This window comes from Ambystoma mexicanum, chromosome 5q, assembly GCF_040938575.1.
Source record: "Ambystoma mexicanum isolate Mex_15411 chromosome 5q, UKY_AmexF1_1, whole genome shotgun sequence".
In the NCBI taxonomy this organism is placed as follows: Eukaryota; Metazoa; Chordata; class Amphibia; order Caudata; family Ambystomatidae; genus Ambystoma; species Ambystoma mexicanum.
The window spans coordinates 334,420,058-334,439,453 of NC_090933.1; the positions used below are offsets into that span (position 1 = coordinate 334,420,058).

The following is a 19,396-nucleotide window of genomic DNA, read 5'->3' on the forward strand; positions in this document are numbered from 1 at the left end:
GGTCTAAGGTTGGTCTATCTAAAACACATACCCTGATCATACTCGTCTGTTGCTAAATGCAACCTGGGGGACCAGGGAGTACCCTTGTACCTTTGTTGAGATTTGTAACCTATGGGTGGTGCGTAGCTGTTTCTCCCTCCAGTTGGGATGATCCATAAACGGTATGTAACTGTGATTTACCAATGAAATGTCCCAAACATTATGTCCATGACGTGTTCAGCACAAAGACTTTTCAAAAGATCATACAAGATTAAATCCTTTGCTCATGGTAATCCAACTTAATTTTTGAAATAGTATCATCTTTATTAATGTCTGAAGATCACCGGAACATTATCACATTTCAAGCTTCTCGCTCTTGAGCACATTCTATGTAAACATAAGGATTACACTTCATTTACTGAAATAAGTAAATTAAAAAGAGTAATCGATATGTTTAGCAAAGGTAATTAAATGTGTCTTACCCGTGTTTTGTAGATACTTTCTTGTTATTTTTATCTTGTTGCATCTGGTATTTAGTGATGTTTATTGTTTGAATTTGATGTTTCTTTGAACTTGGAGGGAAGTTGTGTCCTCTACATACTACCAAAAAATCTGACACCCGATGACTTGAATAAGTCTTTTATTTTGTATTTACGCATTATTTAGGTGAGTGTGATTTTGATGAGAAATTTGCCACATGGTTAAGGAAAAAAATCCTTCTTACGAAAGTCAAAAAAATACATTTAGTATTTAACTTGTCTTTTTATAGTTTTCCAAAGTATTCTTTTAGGGAAGTCTACTGTATGTAGACTACTTAAAATGCCGAATACTCGTGGATTAATTAAAGAATAGTATACAAACACCTATGTATTTGTTTAGTCTTTCTTCACTTGATAAGGAACAAAACATTACAACTACTGACCACTAATGAGAAGAGTGAAACAAGATGAAAAAGAAGATGTTTGTTTTTTAGCTCTCCTGCTGAGTGCCATTGTTGAGAGTCATTTCTGTCCACATTACCAGACTTCTGGTCATTATCATTCCTTCACTGACCCCCTTGACCAAACCCCAGTTAAAAAACAAAGGTACATATAACAGCTTCAAGTATGTATTGCTGTTTTTTTGCATATGTGGTATTGCTGCATAAACATAGTTTTGCCGTTGGGCGGACTCATGTTAGAAACTACATTTGAACATTTTGGTGTTCCTTCATAATATGATTCCTTAGATCACGTTCATGGCCTTAAACAATATAAAAGGAGTAAGTCACCCTAACTGAATGCTTACTGAAGTAATTTTGTAAAATTATCACAATGCAGAATGTGCTTGCTCTATCTTGAAAATGTACAGCAGAACATTGCCTTAAATGTGCTTCTTAATTCAGGACTGCGGAATGCATAGATCAAAGGGTCAATGACTGAGTTACACATTATGAGAGTGCCATTGACCTTGAAAATGGACATATAACATGCACAGTACGGGTTATTTGGACAAAAGTGGTTCAGCAGAAGATGTAGGACAAATGGAGCCCAACAACAAATGAAAACTCCAAGCAAAATAGTCAATGTGATCGCCCCTTTCATGTTAGCTCTTTGGTGGACTGTGTTCCATTGCCCAGACAGTGAGGCTATCTTTTTGGCATGAGACCGAGCAAGAAGGAACATATGGATGTAAAGGCAAACAATGAAGACCAACAGCAAAACAAACATAACTGCAAAGCAAATAATGGTGGCTGAGTCATGAAAGAAGATGATCATTGCAATGCCACTTCCTCCACAGAAGGTCCAAATTCCAGCCAAGATGGCTGCCGAACGCTTTGTTGTCATGATGTTATGGTATCGCAAGGCATGGAAGATTGTGATGTATCGGTCTGCTGCAATCGCTGACAGACTGAAAATGGAGCCCAGTAGAGAGACAGCAAAAATCCAGTCCATGACATCATCCATTTTTGTGGCAATGGTTCCTTTGTGTTCCATGTAACCCATATCACATACAAGTATCATGATGTTCTCCAGGATCTTATACAAGCTAGAGAGCGTATCTGAAATAGCCAAGCTGCAAATAAAAAAGTACATGGGCAAGTGAAGGTTTTTATTTCTGATCACTGCTAACAGAACCAGTATGTTTTCAAGCAGCCCGACAGCTGAGATTGTGAAAAATACTTCTTCCGGGACCATGACCCAAGTGCAGTCGGACATGTTTTTTAAAGAAGTAGAATTGTTTTTCATAGAAAAGTTGTTGCTCTGCCCAAGAGGCCTAATTATATCCAATGTGTTTTCCATATTCGTTTGATATGTATGCACAAGATGCAATTCCTTGATAACTTCACTTTGGAGGCCTGGGATGCTTCAAGTGTCCTTCAAGATAGAGATGAATGGTCCAATTGGAAGACACGTTGGCTCCGCAGATGGATCTGAGAAAATAAATATATGAAATATTAAAACATTCTACGTTGCATGGTTCAGGAGAAAGGCAGCACGAATCATCAAATTAATGAGAAAATACAAAGCAAATGCCACGAATAATCCATTAGGTAAAACAGAGCTGGTTTCGTGACAGAAAGACAGAACTCAAAGTGAAAAGAATGGCGGAGGAATGAGGATGCAATATATTAGAACGTTCAAACAGTTTGCCCCTTGGTCGTCGCTCTCTTTCTGTCTGGGTCATTCGACCTCTTTTTCTTTTCAGCGGTTGAAACGTCACCCTAAATGCAGAACGCGTCATAGTTTAAATTACTGTGTAGTTTACAAACAGAACAGCCATTTACGTTGCATTCTGTGTTATATATTCATCGATCCCCTGAGACGCCAGGGATTGTTGTTAAACGTCTGACTATAAATGGCAGGCACGTGGCAAAACACACACACTAGTTGGGTAAGAACAACTAGGTTGTTCTTTGTATCGTCATGTGATGTTAACTGTTTTTGTTTGTGAATCTAGACATCATATATTATGGACAACTGGGATTTCATTTAAAATGTTTATCCCCTTTTCTCCTCTTGGCACATTCCATAAATGCAGGGTGTACTGACCTGCCTGACAGGAAACCAATGGAGACCAATGGGCAGAGACAGTGGGGACACTTCTGTAGAAATGACCCCCCACCCTCATGCAATTTTAATAATTTATAACACGCAGTGGAAAACACAATTGCAAAAACAGGCACAATCACAATTACACTTTTATTTTCCATTACGTATTTGAAAAAAGTGGAAAAAGTGTAAATGCCTCCCACATGTAACGATTGCAGGAGCCATTTAAAGGTGTATGAAGGAGAACGTTTTCACAGGAATCCATTGGTCTAATGTCAGCATGAAAATGACATGCTGGTTTCGATTTATGTGTTGTTTTAAGGAGCAGGGATGTATGACCAACATGATTAGGTCATTCATTTTTAATTAAATAGGAAGGGTAGGGAGGTTGAATAACGTGTGGTTAATGAATGGATATGGGTTCTTGGGGAAATAAAATCCAACAATTGATGTAATAATGTGATGTCATGGAACACCAGGTGGAGTAGTCTATATACTAAAGGCAAATAAGTGCTCCAATACATTGTGAGTCATGAAATATTTATGATACAAGGAAGATGGCTAATGGAAACAATTAGTATAGATGGATATACTATTGTTGAAAAACCAGCAGTTAAGGGTAAAAGTGGTAGACCTAAAAATGGCTTACTAATTGGAGCTAGAAATAATATCACACAGGAGTGAATTTTTGCAACCAGACTGCCCTAATTCAATTATAGCTGAGTTGGATGTAGTTGAAAAATCCCAAAAATACCAAATTGATACTGGCTAATATATACGCTCCACCTGATGGTTCCATGATATACACTGTTATGAATAGCATACATGAAACACTTGTGGCTAGACAATTGATGGATAAACAGGAGTTGGTAACACTCGGCTGTGATCTAATGTGCACTGTGTAGGCAAATATGAACATTGAAATCAGCCAACACATGAGAACCTACCATTGGTAAAAATGAAGCAGACTAAGGGAATCAAGGGAAAGCTTGGATGGAGTTTTGTGAGAAACCAGAAGGTGTCTCACCCACTAGTCCATGCGGAATGTCACCCAGCTGGCCAGAACACGGCCAACATTATTGGATCCAGTTCCTGGAGGTGGACCAGTGTGGGAGGATCACCTGGGTGAGGGGTTTTTGGGGAGTGGGAGACCAGATGGTGAGTTGTGGTATCCCCTTCCCTGTAACACCTTTACCCCATCCACCCAGGTAGAATATTTAGCAACTCTACTCCTCTCCCCCCTTTACAACACAAACACTTTCTCACGGACAGCCCGCTATGCAAGAAAACAGACTACAACCGAGCAGTATACCTGACGTCTGAATACAATTGTCAGGTGAGGTCAGGCAATCACTGACCCTCACACACACCTGACTTCCATTAAGCTTTCACACACAGATAAAAGGCAGAGCTTGAGAGCACACTCTGAGTGAGGCAAAGCACACGAATAAACAGCACTTTCTAGATGACAGTTGAACGAGAGAGCAAAGACATCAAACCAGACGAGGATCGCAAGGAGGGAAGTTCCCTTGACCGTTTTGACAAAGAACCATTACTTTCCAGAAACCTTGAGCATAGAAAGTGTAAGACCAGGAAACCAGGCTGAAGAATCCTGCATTGTGTGTCAGAGATACCAGAGACCCTCCTACGTCAATAATCAAGTCAAGGAGAATCACCAGCTGCCATGGTACAGTCCTTGGCTCCAAGAACAAACAAGTGTCAGAGAAATCAACACAGCCGGTGAGTTGGGGAGACTGATACAAGACCGGTCTGTGTTGAAGCCAAGGTTGCAAGCAGCAACATTGTATGGTGAGCGCTGGAATGAACATTGGTAAAATGCGTGTGATAAGAGACGCAATTAAAGTTGAATTGCTGATGAGTGATTGAACTTTAAAAGCAAGATACAATACCTTTGACAGAATGGTCTGGCAAAATCCTGCACACAGTCAAAAGGCTTTGATTTTGATGAAGTAGAAAAATGTGGTCTGAGCCCGGCAGAGGGAAAACAATTGAAATTGAAGAGTTTTGTGTTAAAGTGGGTCAGAGCCCAGTGTTGGGGGACCTGGGGTGAACAGTAAATTACCCGAGAAGTTGTATATGTGAAATATTTGGTCTGAGCCCGGCGGGGGAGACCAATTGAAGATTTTGTATTAAAGTGGGCATGTGCCCGGCGGAAGGGGACCCGGGGTGAACAATAAATCACCCGAGAAGTTGTATATGTGAAATCCTGAGAAGAAATTGACTTTAATGTTTGTCCTATTGCATCAGGCCCTATGAAATAAGAAACTTTGAATGGCAAAGGACTTTGGCACAGAAGGCCCTGATGTTTAGGTTTTGAACTGCATCATTGTGCTAGAGAAGCCAGAGAGCGTGCTAAGCTCGAGTTTGCCACCTTGTCCTGTGCTGAAAACGCGGGGAAGGGAAGCCAACAGCTTGAATATCCTGACATATCATTTCTTGAACACTTTTCTTTTGCATAACATTGTTTCTGACACTATTTGTATTTAGAAGTATGGATTGGCCAAATGTTTATTAGCACAGGCCCTTTTATTTTGACAGACTTGACTAGGACTAAGTTATTATTATTTGATGGTCGTAGCTTGCTCCCATCTTTAGATTTAAGATAAAAGAGGCATTTTTCAAACCCAATTGAAGTTCAATAAACACCCTTGAACAGTGATCACTTGAGTCTGTCTTACTGTTTGAAAGCATGGCTTCCTTACAATTTGCACAAGAATGGGGACCGGTAATGACTAGTGCGTGAGTAGTGGGAGATATCCCTGGAAATTGCCTATGGAGTATGGGGATCAAGCAGGTGACAATTGATAACTTTTTTGAGGAAGCAGAATACTTGAACATATGTATGTGTTACAGATAAAATTCAGTGACCATGCCATAATTACATTTAAAATAGACTATTAACCAGCACAATTGGAAATAAGTAAAGTAGGTGAAACAAGAGTTAAGTCTAGCGGTAATAGGATATGCAGGACAGAGAGGAATATTTTGAAATTAAGTATGCAGTTATGACATGCAGATGATCTCACTTTGAGGAGTGAATTAGGAGGAACTCTTGACTCCATGGTGTTAACAGACTTAGTGGAAAACATGGTTATTTGGGTACTTACCATTGATGTACAGGGAATGATGATAGTAAGCTACCCGTACATAAATAGTAAAAGGAGAGTACCATTATTGGTTATAAAAATGTAAGGGCTCTATTCATATTGTCCAGAGTCAACTTATGATTTACATTCTACGTAAAACAAATGCACTGCGATTCTGGTTTGTGTTCTATACTAATAGAAGGCTAATTAATAAACATCAAATGTATGTGGTAAATGAGAAATCATGGATGGATTATAATGTTGATACTGTTAACACTGGTGAATTGGTATCAAAGGCACGTGATGTTAAATGCATTGAGTGGTCTCCAGATATCAGTGTGGATAAAATGGAAGACTATATCACATGACTTAAATATTTGCAGGCTGAAGTCCCTGATGGATTAGCCAATGTTGTAATCAAAAGGAACTGTCGGTTCTGGGCAGAATGGCTAAAACACTTGTTTGTAAAAGTGTTAAAAATGGGCAAACGCCTGAAGTCCTGGTAGAATTCAAGTCTTTATGTGCTCAAAAAGAGAGATTGCTCCAACCCTACAAATGACAAACTACTTGTGCTCTCTAATGTAAGTAGTGATATGTTTGCAACTGTTATCCTTAAGGAACTAGAAGATTGGGCAAGGAGAGAAGGCTGTCTGAATCCCTTAATTAATGGTTTCAGAAAAGGCTGTGATACTACTCATAATATTCTGGTACTGAATATACATAAAAGAAAAGCTCTAGATAACAGATTACCTCCATTATATGCTGTTTACATTGACTTTACAGCTCTATACATTGACATCTACTGTGGAATAAGCTAAGAAAATTAAATTGAATATATCATCAAGTATACTGTGGAGGATGATTGAATTATAAAGTAACACAAAGGTTCAAATCCAACAAAATGGTGAAGGCTCTATTACCAAGGAAATCCTTACACATTTAGGTCTAAAGCAGGAATGCATTCTAACTTCTTGATTTGTGACATGTACATCTCAGACCTTCAGAATAACAAAAACAATAATGTCCTTCCGGAATTAGAAAGTAGGCACATCCTTGGGATGGCCCATGCTGATTACAGTATTTTATTTGACCAAACAGAAGTGGGACTGGCTTGTAGTTTAGAAGCCTTTAATAACTATGCAATGCAGAACCAATTGAAAGTAAACACTATAAAAACAAAAATGTTGTGTTTTGGTAAAGAAATTAAATGAAATGAAATGATATTTTATTTATATCGCGCTCGTACACAAGTGTTTCAGAGCGCGACCAGGCAAAAAGGGAGGGGAACAAGAGAGGGAAAAAACAGAAAAAACAGTGATCTTACTAGGCCCAGTGATATTTAAGAATGCGCAAGTGCATGGGAAAGGGAAATGGGGGAAAAGAGCAAGGAAGGGGGGGAGTGGAAAGTGCGAAGCAGAGGAGAGAAAACATAAATAAATTGTAAATAGAATAAATAATAAATAAGGGCTTTAAACCATGGTAGTGCAGCCAGCAAGTGGCAGGTGAAAGTTAGTCAGAAAGGTATATCTGATAAGTGCAGAAGAAACGTGGGAGGGGGACTGTATGGGTACACATAAAGAACGCTAGTGCAGATGGCGGCCTGGACGCAGTGCAGGAGGGTGGCAGGGTGAGCAGATACCTGGGCCCAAAAGAACAGAGGGTGGACAGGTGCGCAATGCCATGAGAAGAAACAGATCAACAGGGGAGAAGGGGGCAAAGGCAGAGACAAAGAGGAAGGGCTTGAGAAGTTTTCGGAACCAAAGATGTTTTTCCTCAGATTTCAAGGTGGGCCGGAGGCTGTTCCAAAGGGAGGCACCAGCCGAAGACAGGGATCTACCCCCAGCTCGTTTTGTTGCAAAACGACTAACCCTGAGGGAGTTAGAAGTAGACGAGCGAAGGGCTCGAGAGGGGAGGTTTTTACAGAGGAATAGTTGAAGGTATTTTGGACCCAGGCCCCAGAAAGCCTTGTGGACAATGCAGAGGGTTTTACATTTAATCCTTGCATCCACTGGGAGCCAATGAAGGGATTTCAAGGCTGGAGAGATACAATCCCAGGGATTGAGGCCAAGGACAAGTCTCGCAGTCCTGTTCTGGATTAGTTGTAGAGGGCAGAGAGTGGAGGCAGGTAGATTTAGGAAGAGGCTGTTACAGTAATCCAGTCTGGAAAGATCCAGAGCTTGGGAGACAGTGAGCTTTTGAGGGAAAGAGAGGAAAGGTAGAGTACCTCTAAGGAGGTGAAGTAAAAAGTTAGATTTTTTGGAGACATCAGGGATGTGTGTGGAGTCAAAGATAACCCCAAGAGGGACAGAACAATATGATGTAGATGTTGAAGAAGAGAAAATAGAGTGTACGATAACATGATTATTTAGGGGCAACCATATCTAATGAAGATACAAAGGATAGTGCACAGCTTGAGAAAAAAAAGATTGCCTTATAATCCATGATTAAAATATGCGTAAATACATCTGTGGGCTATAGCCTAAAGGTTTTTATGCTGGTGTGTAAACAGAGTGTGGTTTCTACCATTGTATATGGCCTGGAAGATTGCCCTGTGCATCTTAATACATGGCTAAATAAGATAGAGGGGAAACATTGTGCAACATGTTGGCATTACAACAATGTGTTCTCATCCAAGCATTTAGGCTCGAAGTTGGAATAACTTCCCTTTCCACAATGCTACCTATAAAGCAACATATTGTTTCTAGAAAAGCATGTACAAACACAGAAAGTCTTCTATTGGCACTAAATGTCACTATCCCATAGCATGGCTTCTGTAAAGTTATCAAATAATTTGTTACATTGAATTATACATTTTTAATGTTTGTTGGGGTAGATATCTTAGGTCCCAACATGGGAAAGAGATTCACACTATGTAATTTGTACTAGGCCATGGTGTGGCAGAGTTAGATGCAATGTTGCAACTAAATATGTGTATAATGTAGTTTGGAAAATTGAAATGAGTGTTAATTTGTGTTTTAGTTAGATACATTTTAGATTTACAATAGGCAGCAACACAAGTATCAGTGTCGTGGATACAATGTATAATGCCATGCACAATTTGTAGTGCTGGCAAGTATGAAGTGGGGAGATTTATGCATGTGAGAGAAGGGTTCATTAAAGGGTAACTAACATATGGGTATTCGACAATGGTTTAGATTGCAGACACATTTAGGGCATTGGGAAATATGGGTTTCATCATTGTGTGTACATGGAGACATCACAGAATGCAGATTTCATCTACTTGGAGTTTTAGTGGGCTGCAGAGTCCCTGGATTTGCAGGGATTTTTTTTGCTTGGTTTGGAGAGCTGGATGACCTAGGTCACGGAGGTGGGTAGGAAGTGAACCGCGTATGGGCAGTTGTGATAATATCAAAAAGGGCTGAATGCGATAATGGAATGAAAAGCCATTTGTTAGAATTATATGGCCGAATTGTTTTTTTAGATGTAAACTGTTATTTCCCTGGGAGCACAATGTCTTGCTTTTTAAGGACCAGAAAAGTCTGGTTCCACTGAGGGTTAAATTGAGAGCTGATGGGTTATGGGCTTCCAGGGAAATAAGTAGAATTCATGCCGAAGGCTGTGTGACTTGAGATGGCAGTTGCAAATAGCATTACGTGAAAGAATGCAGGGAAAGGGTATTGGATGCATGGAGAATCTGGGAGGATAGTATTTTTATTGCTGCTTCAAAGGCGTGCTTATTTATTTCTCTCCCTTCCCATGCCTTCAAGTGTTTACGGAAAACCTTACACAATCACCATTTCAGTTAATGGATTTCTATCACATGGTCTGAATAATAAACAGAGTTATTGAGGAACAATAAATGATTATGTGGAGCACGTTGTAACCGAATATGAAAGATCACATTTCAAAGGCGTTGTATTTTGTGATTGTATCCAATGGGGTTTTATCGCTAGAGGGATTAATTTACTTTGTATTAAAATTAGTCAATGGAGGGTGGGGGGATGACGTTGTCACACAATATGTGTGATTATGTACATTGTTTAAGCTGGGTATATAAACTGTAACTTTGTTGTCATTCAGATAGAATCAGGTTATTTTTCAGCTCCAAGGAACTGACTAGCCCCTCCTGGTCGTTAGCATCGAATAAACTTGCTTTCCTGGCAAAAGTGTATTTGATTCTTTGTGGAAACCGATCTTTTGCATTCGATTGTTGAGTCACTTTCATGTGTTTAATTGTCCTATTGATGAAAATTTAGATTTTGCTTTATTAGAAAATCAATTAAATTAAAATAAAATAGGGAATGGGATTGACAGAAGAATCATGCTCAACTAGCTAATCTCAAGTATTTTAAAATCCCTGAATTGATGGGATATACATTTGTATTACCACAACAATATATAATTCTATTCCCTGATACGTAATTGAGAAAAATATTCATGTATATTAGACTCATTTTAGTTCCGACATTGGATGATCTTGGACCAAGATTCAGTGTGGCGGCAAACAACAGATATTGCAGATTCCAGGGAAATAAAGGGGAACTGGAAACTGCACACCATTTGCTTATCAAATATAATTAAATACTAAATGTTCATAGTCTATTGTTTTGTACATTTGTGCATGATGATAGTATGATCTGTACAGATGTGTTCTGGCAAAGATGTATTTTAGAAAAAATATTGCTATGGTTTTGCTATGGTTTTGGAGATAACTAAATTATGGCGATATATTGAAAAGCAAATGTGTACTAAGGAATACAGTCTGTGGCAGAGTTATAAAAATATGAATTATGAAATATAATTGAATATAATTGAGTTTTTTAGCAGTTAAATGATGTGGATTTCTATATATATATATATTGTGAAAACGTTTTATTAAACTGTAACACACGTAATTTAAATGAAAAAATATTCAACTGAACTCCTATATACATGTATTAGTTAGTAAATATATAAGCTTTGCGGGTAATACACCTGTAAATTATGGCCAGAATACATTGGTTTATATAGCTTTAAATTCGACATTTCTCTTAGTGATCTATTTACTCTGCTCTGAACCCACATGCATACTTTGTTCTTAATACACATGGGTGCAGCTTTTTCCAAACATGTGTAAGTGACTTTCACTATAAAATGAGTATGTTAGTTTCAGTCTATACATTTATGTGTGTGCGTGTGTGACTTTGAATATAGGTATATATGCAACTTTAAATGTTCTTGTGTGTGTGTGTGTGTGCTGTTTTAATTCTACTTGTGAGTGCAACTTTCAATCTATGTATGCCTGCACACTTTAATGCATCGGTTTGTGGGTTCCAGCCTGCCTGTATTTTCGGGCTGGAAATATATATTCTTCTCCTTGAACAATGTTACAAAAAGGTCCTTCCACGTTACACCTGAATCTATCAGGAGATTGAAAGAGAAGGGAATGCAGGTGTTTGCATTTTGCATGGTTCTTAATAAATAAAATTAATTCGCTCAGCATATATTTCTTTGTGCAAACATCCAGTCTATAACTATGGCCTCCCCCGGCTGCACAAAGGTATGATAGATCTCAGATAATAGATTGTCATGACTCACACTCTCGTCCAAGGGACAGAACACTGGCTTAAGCCACTAACTATAATTTAAATTAGTGTGCTTTTACATAAACTATTCTGCATTAAAGTGCAACTAAAAATACACTCAATGCTAAATTGTCTGCTCCTTAATGAAACAACAACTTGCTTTGGTTTCAAGGTAAATGAGGGCACAGATTGCATTCCCCAAAGTTTCTCTACCTTTGTCCTCCCAGTTTTTACCCTTATTAATTTTATCTATGGATAGTTTGGGACTGATTGTGGTTGTCATTTACCTTGAGAATGCAACATCTCATATAGAGGTGCTAGCTGGAAACTCAGTAAGTCTGGAATAATTATTTTATAAAACACTCTGTTCTGATGGGTTATATTATTTGGAAATCAATCTCGCATGAACTGGTAACTCTTCACTCACTGGACTGGTCTTCTTCTCTCCTGAGGTCAATGACTTTAAGTCATGTTCTTTGCCCCCCAGGTCTAGTTGGTTCCTTAATCTATGTCTCCCCATACTCCATATCCACCTTCTCCCTCAGTGAGTATGCAGTTCGTTTAGCCCTTTTTATCTTCCCTTGACTTCACAGATGTGTGGTTTATGTGTCACATGACTAGGAAAGGTGAGAGGGAAATCTTGCCTTTTATGAAGAGATGCTTTTTTTGTTTTTGGGCATAACTATTTACTAATATATTGCAGAATAATAAAACATGTATTTTCAGATTTTGCAATTTAGAATATTCCCACCTCCATCGTGACGGTAACGTCGGAGTCGAGCAGGAGCTCTCCCCTGGTCAATCGGCGCTGCCAGAGCAGCTCGGAGTCTTCCGTATCTGAGGTAAGCCCAAGGGGCTCAATTGAGGAGCTGGGTTACCTCGCATGAATATTGCGTCGCATTATCCAGAGGCGTCCTCCCAAGCACCGCCGTGCTAGAAGCAAGGACCCACACGCATGAAACCCTCTTTATATGCTAAATTCTGATCTTTGCCGCATTTGAACATTTGGCCACCACCATTCAATGATGGCGTCATGCATTCCGTGTGCCAAGGCACCTCTCGCACCCAGAACTGCTGATTGGCTGCCCGCGCCGATAACCCGCCCACCAGCTGCCCGGCAGGCAGAAGCCGGCACCTTCGATTAAGGCACCGCGATAAAGGTGCCTGTCTTGAGCCTGTCCAGAGCGGACCAGAGCCCAGGACCAGACCCCCTGCCAGTCCTCAACCAGAGGTAACTTGTCCTAAGATATAACAGCTGCTATACATAATGGGCTAATGACTGACATACCACCTTATGCTTTATGTGTGCTTACTCTTTAACTGAACTTCTCAACATTTCTGAGTGTACACACCTTCAATGTTACGTAGTCGCATAGCAACCCAAGCCCGTATACGTTGCCTTCAGCTCAAGGGAAGCTTTATTGTTACATGCCATTACTGCACTGCATTTTGTACTAGCACAGACCTGGAGTTCTCATCTAATATCCGTCTACAACGTTTTTCCGCTAGCTTGTAGTCCCTATTTGCATATGTGTATATATATATACGTTTGTAGCATCACAAACTACTGCTTATCTTTGCCTAATGCCCCAATACAGTACCCTATATGTGTCACCCACAGGAAGTGCTCAGGGTAACTAAACTCTGCCAATTACGTTAACCTTTGACAGTCTATCTAGGCCTCCCCATTGTCTGAGTTCACAGCTATTAGATCACACTAGCTGTTTTTGCATGCATACATGATCCTCTGAACTTAGAGCTCGGCTACCCACTAATCACTATGGCTAATCTTTAACTGTGACTCTGCGTGTATTCTGGAACTGCGAATCTAGGAATTCCCCACTGCCATACTGTTAAGCACCCAAATGGCTCACAGTCTACAGCCCAAATTTAGGTAACCCCTCAGGGCACCTCCATAAAACTGTGACATCTTCTGAGTAGATATTAGTTGTGGTAATCAACACTTGACTCACCCTTTCACTGTTATGCCAGCTCCTTGCCCTCATATATACAGCATGTGGCTTGTTTGTATTTGTTACAATATGTTCGCTGTTATGCTTGCTTAGTTAAGTGCCACTTCATGGCACTAAACTATGTTGCTGACCTACTGTGCACCACTGTTTATCTTGACATTACCGTTATGCCGTATAAGTCATGCTGCCGCTACTGCTTGCACCTATTTACATCACTTTGCAACGTTGCATTTAGCACTGTACGTTTTGCTAGCCGAGTTGTGTCGTGTTGTGCCACATTAGCTAAACTTGCCTAGATCGCTACTAATCATCTTGTAGCGCTAGTGTGGTAGTGTGTGCCCTACCTACCTCTGAATTGATTCACAGGAACTTCCTCACCTGTTGCCTGTCTGGCACACCCGCGCGCTCTCCATTTGAAATTCTAGCTGCTTTATCACCACCACCATGCTCATTAGGACCATCCATACCGTTTATTATTACTTGGCCTTACAGTTAGCCATCATTGTCCAGCTACTTATTGTGGTAACACAAACACATCCCCCACATGGGCTCTTTCTAAACTCCCCCCCCTTACTCCCCTACCTCTCCTTCAGCCTTCTGATAGTGCTACTGCACCTATCCCCTACCACCAGCTACTGTCCAGACTCAACCTTACTATGGGTTGCCCCATGACTACCACCATTGAGCACTACCACAGCAGCACTACACTAACCAGTACTTTAATGACCCTGCTCTATGGCTGGAAGACTTTGCAAGGAAACCCACACAGAGTCAACCTTTCTCCCTCTCGCTCAGAAACAAGAGATTAGGCTCAAGATTCTGTCAATTACACACCTGCAACAACAACTCCAAGCACACAACACCCAAACCACCTTGCACACCTTCTCCTATCATTAATCCGAAAACCACTACTCCAGCAGCTAAATCTCAATGGATCAAGGGTGCCCTTATCAACGCCAGATCACTCCCAGCCCACGCAATAGACATAGCAGACCTTATCACGTCCCAAGAACTTGGCTTTATTGCAATATCCGAAACATGGCTACATGCCGCATCTGGACTATTACTGTCCTTGGCCTTACAACCAGGCTACGGTATCACTTGTTGCGATCGTAACACTGCTCAAATTAGAGGGGGCAGAGTTGCCTTCATTCATAAAAACTCACTTGGTCTAAGAGTGGCTACCAATTCCAAACTTGAGTCGGCTGAACTACTCTCAGTCAAACTACCACTATCGCCTAACCAAACTGCCACCCTCCACCTTATCTACAGACCTCCTGGACCTGCACCTTCCTTTGTTGGCGAAATGTCCACCTTACTTCTTGAAATTACCAAAACCAACTCACAAATTATCATTTTAGGTGACCTTAATCTGGGACTTGGTGACCCCAAAGACTCTACTGCCTCTGACCTGGAGAATGTACTAACAGACTTTGGCTTCACCATGCACATTCAAGAACCTACCCATACCAAAGGGAGGACCCTTGACTGGTTAGCCGACACCAACTGCAATATTAATGTTCTATCTAATACCCCCTGCTTATGGTCTGACCACCACATCATTACCTTTAATATTGAAGCAGCCCCACGCTCTCCTCCTATGATAGCACCAGACCTCCCCACTACAAATAAATGGGACACAACCAAAGAGAAACTACTCCCACTACTACTCCCATCTCTCAATACAACCACACACTCCTGACCTTACAACCTTAGCAGACACTTATAATCATACCATGCTCACAGCCATAAACTCAATCGCCGCTGTCAAACTCAGGAAGTCTAAACCGCATGCACATCTCAACTCTTGGTTTACAATCCAGTTAGGAGTGCTCCTCAAAGCTAAACGCTGCGCTGAAAATCGCTGGAAAAGTCATCCCTCTGATGAGCATAAGGACGGCTTCATCCTTGCATCCCTTTCTTACTAAGATGCTGTTATCCTTGCTAAAAAGGATTCTCTCAACAACCGTATCATGCAAGCAGACTCTAACACGAAAGAACTTTTCAAGATTTTAAAGGAACTTAAATCCCCAGTCACCCCCTGACACCTGCACTAAAGATAGTAAATGGTGTGTCAACATTCAGTCCGATCTACTGAACAACATCTCCACTTTACAATCCAAAATCCAAGACAAACAAGACAGCCTCGGCGCATCCCCCTGCTTAACCGCAGCACCGCACACCGGCCTTCCATGGGCCTTGCATTTGATTTAACAGGTTTATAAATTCAATTTGGTTTAACCTGCAGCCCTCCACACATTTCCCTTTTCCCATAACCTCCTCTAACACTCTCCCAGAAATAATACACTGACTCGGGTTGTGGATGTACAGGCCGAAGTTGCTTTATTAACAGAAGGTATCTTACAGGTGCTCCCTTACTTGTTACTTGGTAATACAGCATCAGTTTATTCTGCTCTGAGCTGCACACCCTTACACTCCCCACTCTGTAGCGAGCAGCATCCGCTGATCGGAAGTGACGCCGTTACTTTTCCACTTTAATTTGTATAAACTCAAACTTGAGGGTAGGAAAAAGAAAGCCTAGGACACAGTGGGCCAAATCTGTAGGTATTGCAAGTGAGACATTTTACTAACAGTGCAAAGTTTCTATGGCAAGGTGGACTTAACATGACAGGACGTTACAAACTGCACCATATTTTACTGACCTCCATCACAGCACCCGCAGACATATGTTTGACTTGTACTTGCCTTCAAAAGGAAGAAGGGAGTAGAGTGACATCCTTTGCATTTGAAGTGAGGGTGGTGAGATTACATTATTTGCCCGGGATCACACACTTATACTGAACAGCAAAGAAGGGATTTTAACCCAATTTGGAAACAGAACAGCCACCTTCTTCCATGCTTTACATGGAGCAAATATTTCATTTTTGGTTGTCAACAAGACATACAATAATGTCCTATAGTTTACTTGCAAAATACACAAATTGCATTAAAACTTCATGACAGCATGTAAATCCTTATAGCAGCATATTGGGCCAAAATAATATCAGTGTACCTTTATTTTCCACATCCTGGATGGAAAACTATAAGATGCAAAAGGCAAAATATTTATTTACCCACTTTATTTGCATCGATTTAAGACGCACAATGAAATAAGTTGTGTCATAAACTTACTTAGGTTTGGTCTATACTGATTGCTCTAGCTCTCTGGCTATGTGTGCCAAAGAAGACAAAGTCCTCACTGGCGCATACAAGAGCTTTCTTTTTTCAGATCTTGTTCTTGCCATCTTTTCCAGGGTTGGAGGTAGGCATCCATTGTGTACTCCCATCAAGTAAAGCTCCCTTTTCACTGCTGCGTTGCAATCATTGTCCTGAGACTCAGGATAGCTCAGCGGCAATGTGCTCCATTTGGAAGCAAGACGACACGAAGCAACACAAGTTCGATCCCCGACTCCTCACTTAGAAACATCTGGGTATTAAGTGCGTTATAAATACGCAACTAAGACATGCTCCTGTAACTGCGCCTCGATGCCCCTGTGAGCACTTTAATAATGCAAATAAATAAAAAAGCATTCTGTTTCAGTCACTGTTGCACTGTATTTGTCTCTACCCCTTCTGCCACATCTGACAGTCTGTTAAAGTACACCAATATTGTTAATCGGTTGCCTCCAGGAAGAGCACCCTCCACTCGGCTTGTTTTTCAGTCACCTCATCCAGGTGTTTTGTGTAATCAATTTACTCTCAAGCCCTTATCAGTCATCACATCTCATAAATGCCCCCCCTCACACTTCCTTCAAGCATGAGCATGGTGTTATTGGGGCATACAATTGTCTCGAGTCGGGCACCAATGAAAAAGTGGCCAAAGTTGCAAACGACAATTCATTCGTGACAGACTGAGTAGTACCCACAGGGGAGGATTTTTGATAAAATGTGAGGCAAATTGTGCATTTTAAAGAGTATTTTTTCAGTGATACTGCCCCAAACTACTAGCCGAATGGTGAAGTAACTTGTCAAACTGGCCCACATGGGACAAAAATGTGGCCCACATGGACCAGAAAAGCTGGCCCACAGTAGCATTATGTGTTTCTGGTTCGTGCATTGCCCTATAGGCCAGTCCGAACCGGTGCTATCTTTTCAATGAAAACGAAACCTGCATCACCCAAATCCTTTCCGGTACTCTGCCGGGTGTGCGTTTTGGAGTGAAGGAAGCAGTGCAGTATGTTAGTGCAGTGGAGAGAGGCATAGGTGACAAGACCATGGCTGCTCCTGCCTGCAATCAAAATGGTGTCAAACGGGCGGACGGGGGCCCGAAGGATAGAAATTATGGAAAAGGAAATATGCAAGTGTGAAAACCTGCACATGGCCTTGTGGTGTACCGTGTACCGCGTTGTGAAGGGGGCTAAACGCACATCAATTGGGAAAAGGATTTTGGGACCCCCACCCGCCAACCCCCCAGGATATTGCGGCTCCACTCAGGTGATGTAGGGCATGGGGCTGGATTGCTAACTGACACAAACGAAGCTGCATGTGCTGTGCAGTCCTGAGGGACTGTGCTGTGCACAGTGTCCTGGAGGGCTGTCTGTGCACACGCTGTCCTGAGGGGCTGTGCACGCATTGTCCTGGAGGCTGAGAGCACCCAATGTCCTGAGGGGCTGTGCATGCTGTGTCCGGTGGGGGGGCTGTGCACGCAGTGTCCTGGGGGGCTGTGCATGTGTTGACCTGGGGGGCTGTGCATGTGGTGTCCTGGGGGGGCTGTGCATGCGGTGTCCTGGGGGCTGTGCATTAGTGATCCCCTTGGCTGCCTGTGCACGTAGTGTTCTCGTGGGCTGTGCTCACATTGTTTCAGGTGTCTGTGGCTGTGCTCATGGAGTCTAGAGGGGTCGGAGGGCTGTGCTCGAAAGTGATGGGCCCCAGCCACCCAAATATAAGTTTTTTCTTTTAAAATCTTACCTTCCGTGGGACCGCCCGCCACCGTCACCGCGGCCATGCTGATGACAAAAATAGGTGCGCAGCGGCCCAACGGAAGGTAAAATTTTAAAAGAAAAAACATATATTTGGGCGGCTTTCGAAGTGATGGGCCCCAGTCGCCACTCAAAAATACTAATTTCTTTTAAAACCTACCTTCCGTGGGGCGGGGTCCCGGCCACCGGCCCCACGGAAGGTCAGGTTTTAAAAGAAAAAAATAAAAAACATACTAATGTGGGCACAATCCACGGGCCCGCGCCGCGGCAGAGTCAGCCCTGCCTGGTGGTCACAGAAATTGGCCTGTGCCTGGCACTGCAGTCAGCAGTACACAGGTCACACAGGTCACACAGACAGAAGCCTGGATGCGGACAGGCCCTTGGTGGGGTCCTGACCCCTGGGCAGTCAGTACACCACCAGGGGGCCGCGCAACCGCCCGGGACTGGGCCTTCCTTGCCTGATCACTGTGACAGGCTCAGGGCAGGCTGCTGTTTTACGGTCCAGACTTACCTGCTTTGCTGACTGGGACTTGGTCTTCTCTCCTGTTGGGGTCTCAGGGTGGGGGGGCGCACACTGGCACAAATGAAAAAGCAGGCAGAGGGGGGGCCCTAGGAAGCTACTAGGCTGCACCACGCAGTGCAGCAGGGCAGACACTCTCTCTCACATGGCAGTAACTTGTGAAAGGAAGGTGGCGCTGCGCTGCCTCCTGTAACATCAACACGTCAACATGTAATTTCACTGGCCCTGAAGAACAGCCAATGAAAACTGCACATTCTGTGTTACTATACTGAATGTATCAAATACATTGGCTGTTGTTTGTAACTTGTTCATTGCTATTGCTGGCCCCTCACAGGCCCAGC

The 19,396-nt window shown here is 42.0% G+C and overlaps 1 protein-coding gene across 2 annotated transcripts in view; it reads right to left on the minus strand.

Annotated features, from left to right (window-relative positions):
• Positions 1 to 281: 281 nt before the first annotated feature.
• Positions 282 to 19,396, minus strand: part of MC2R (melanocortin 2 receptor) — a 310,324-nt gene continuing 291,209 nt past the window's right edge. For both annotated transcript variants that reach the window (XM_069622330.1, XM_069622331.1), the window contains one exon: positions 282 to 2,392. In XM_069622330.1, the coding sequence (XP_069478431.1) occupies positions 1,311 to 2,261 (951 nt within the window). In that variant the 5' untranslated portion in view covers positions 2,262 to 2,392 and the 3' untranslated portion in view covers positions 282 to 1,310. The remainder of the gene's footprint in view (positions 2,393 to 19,396) is intronic.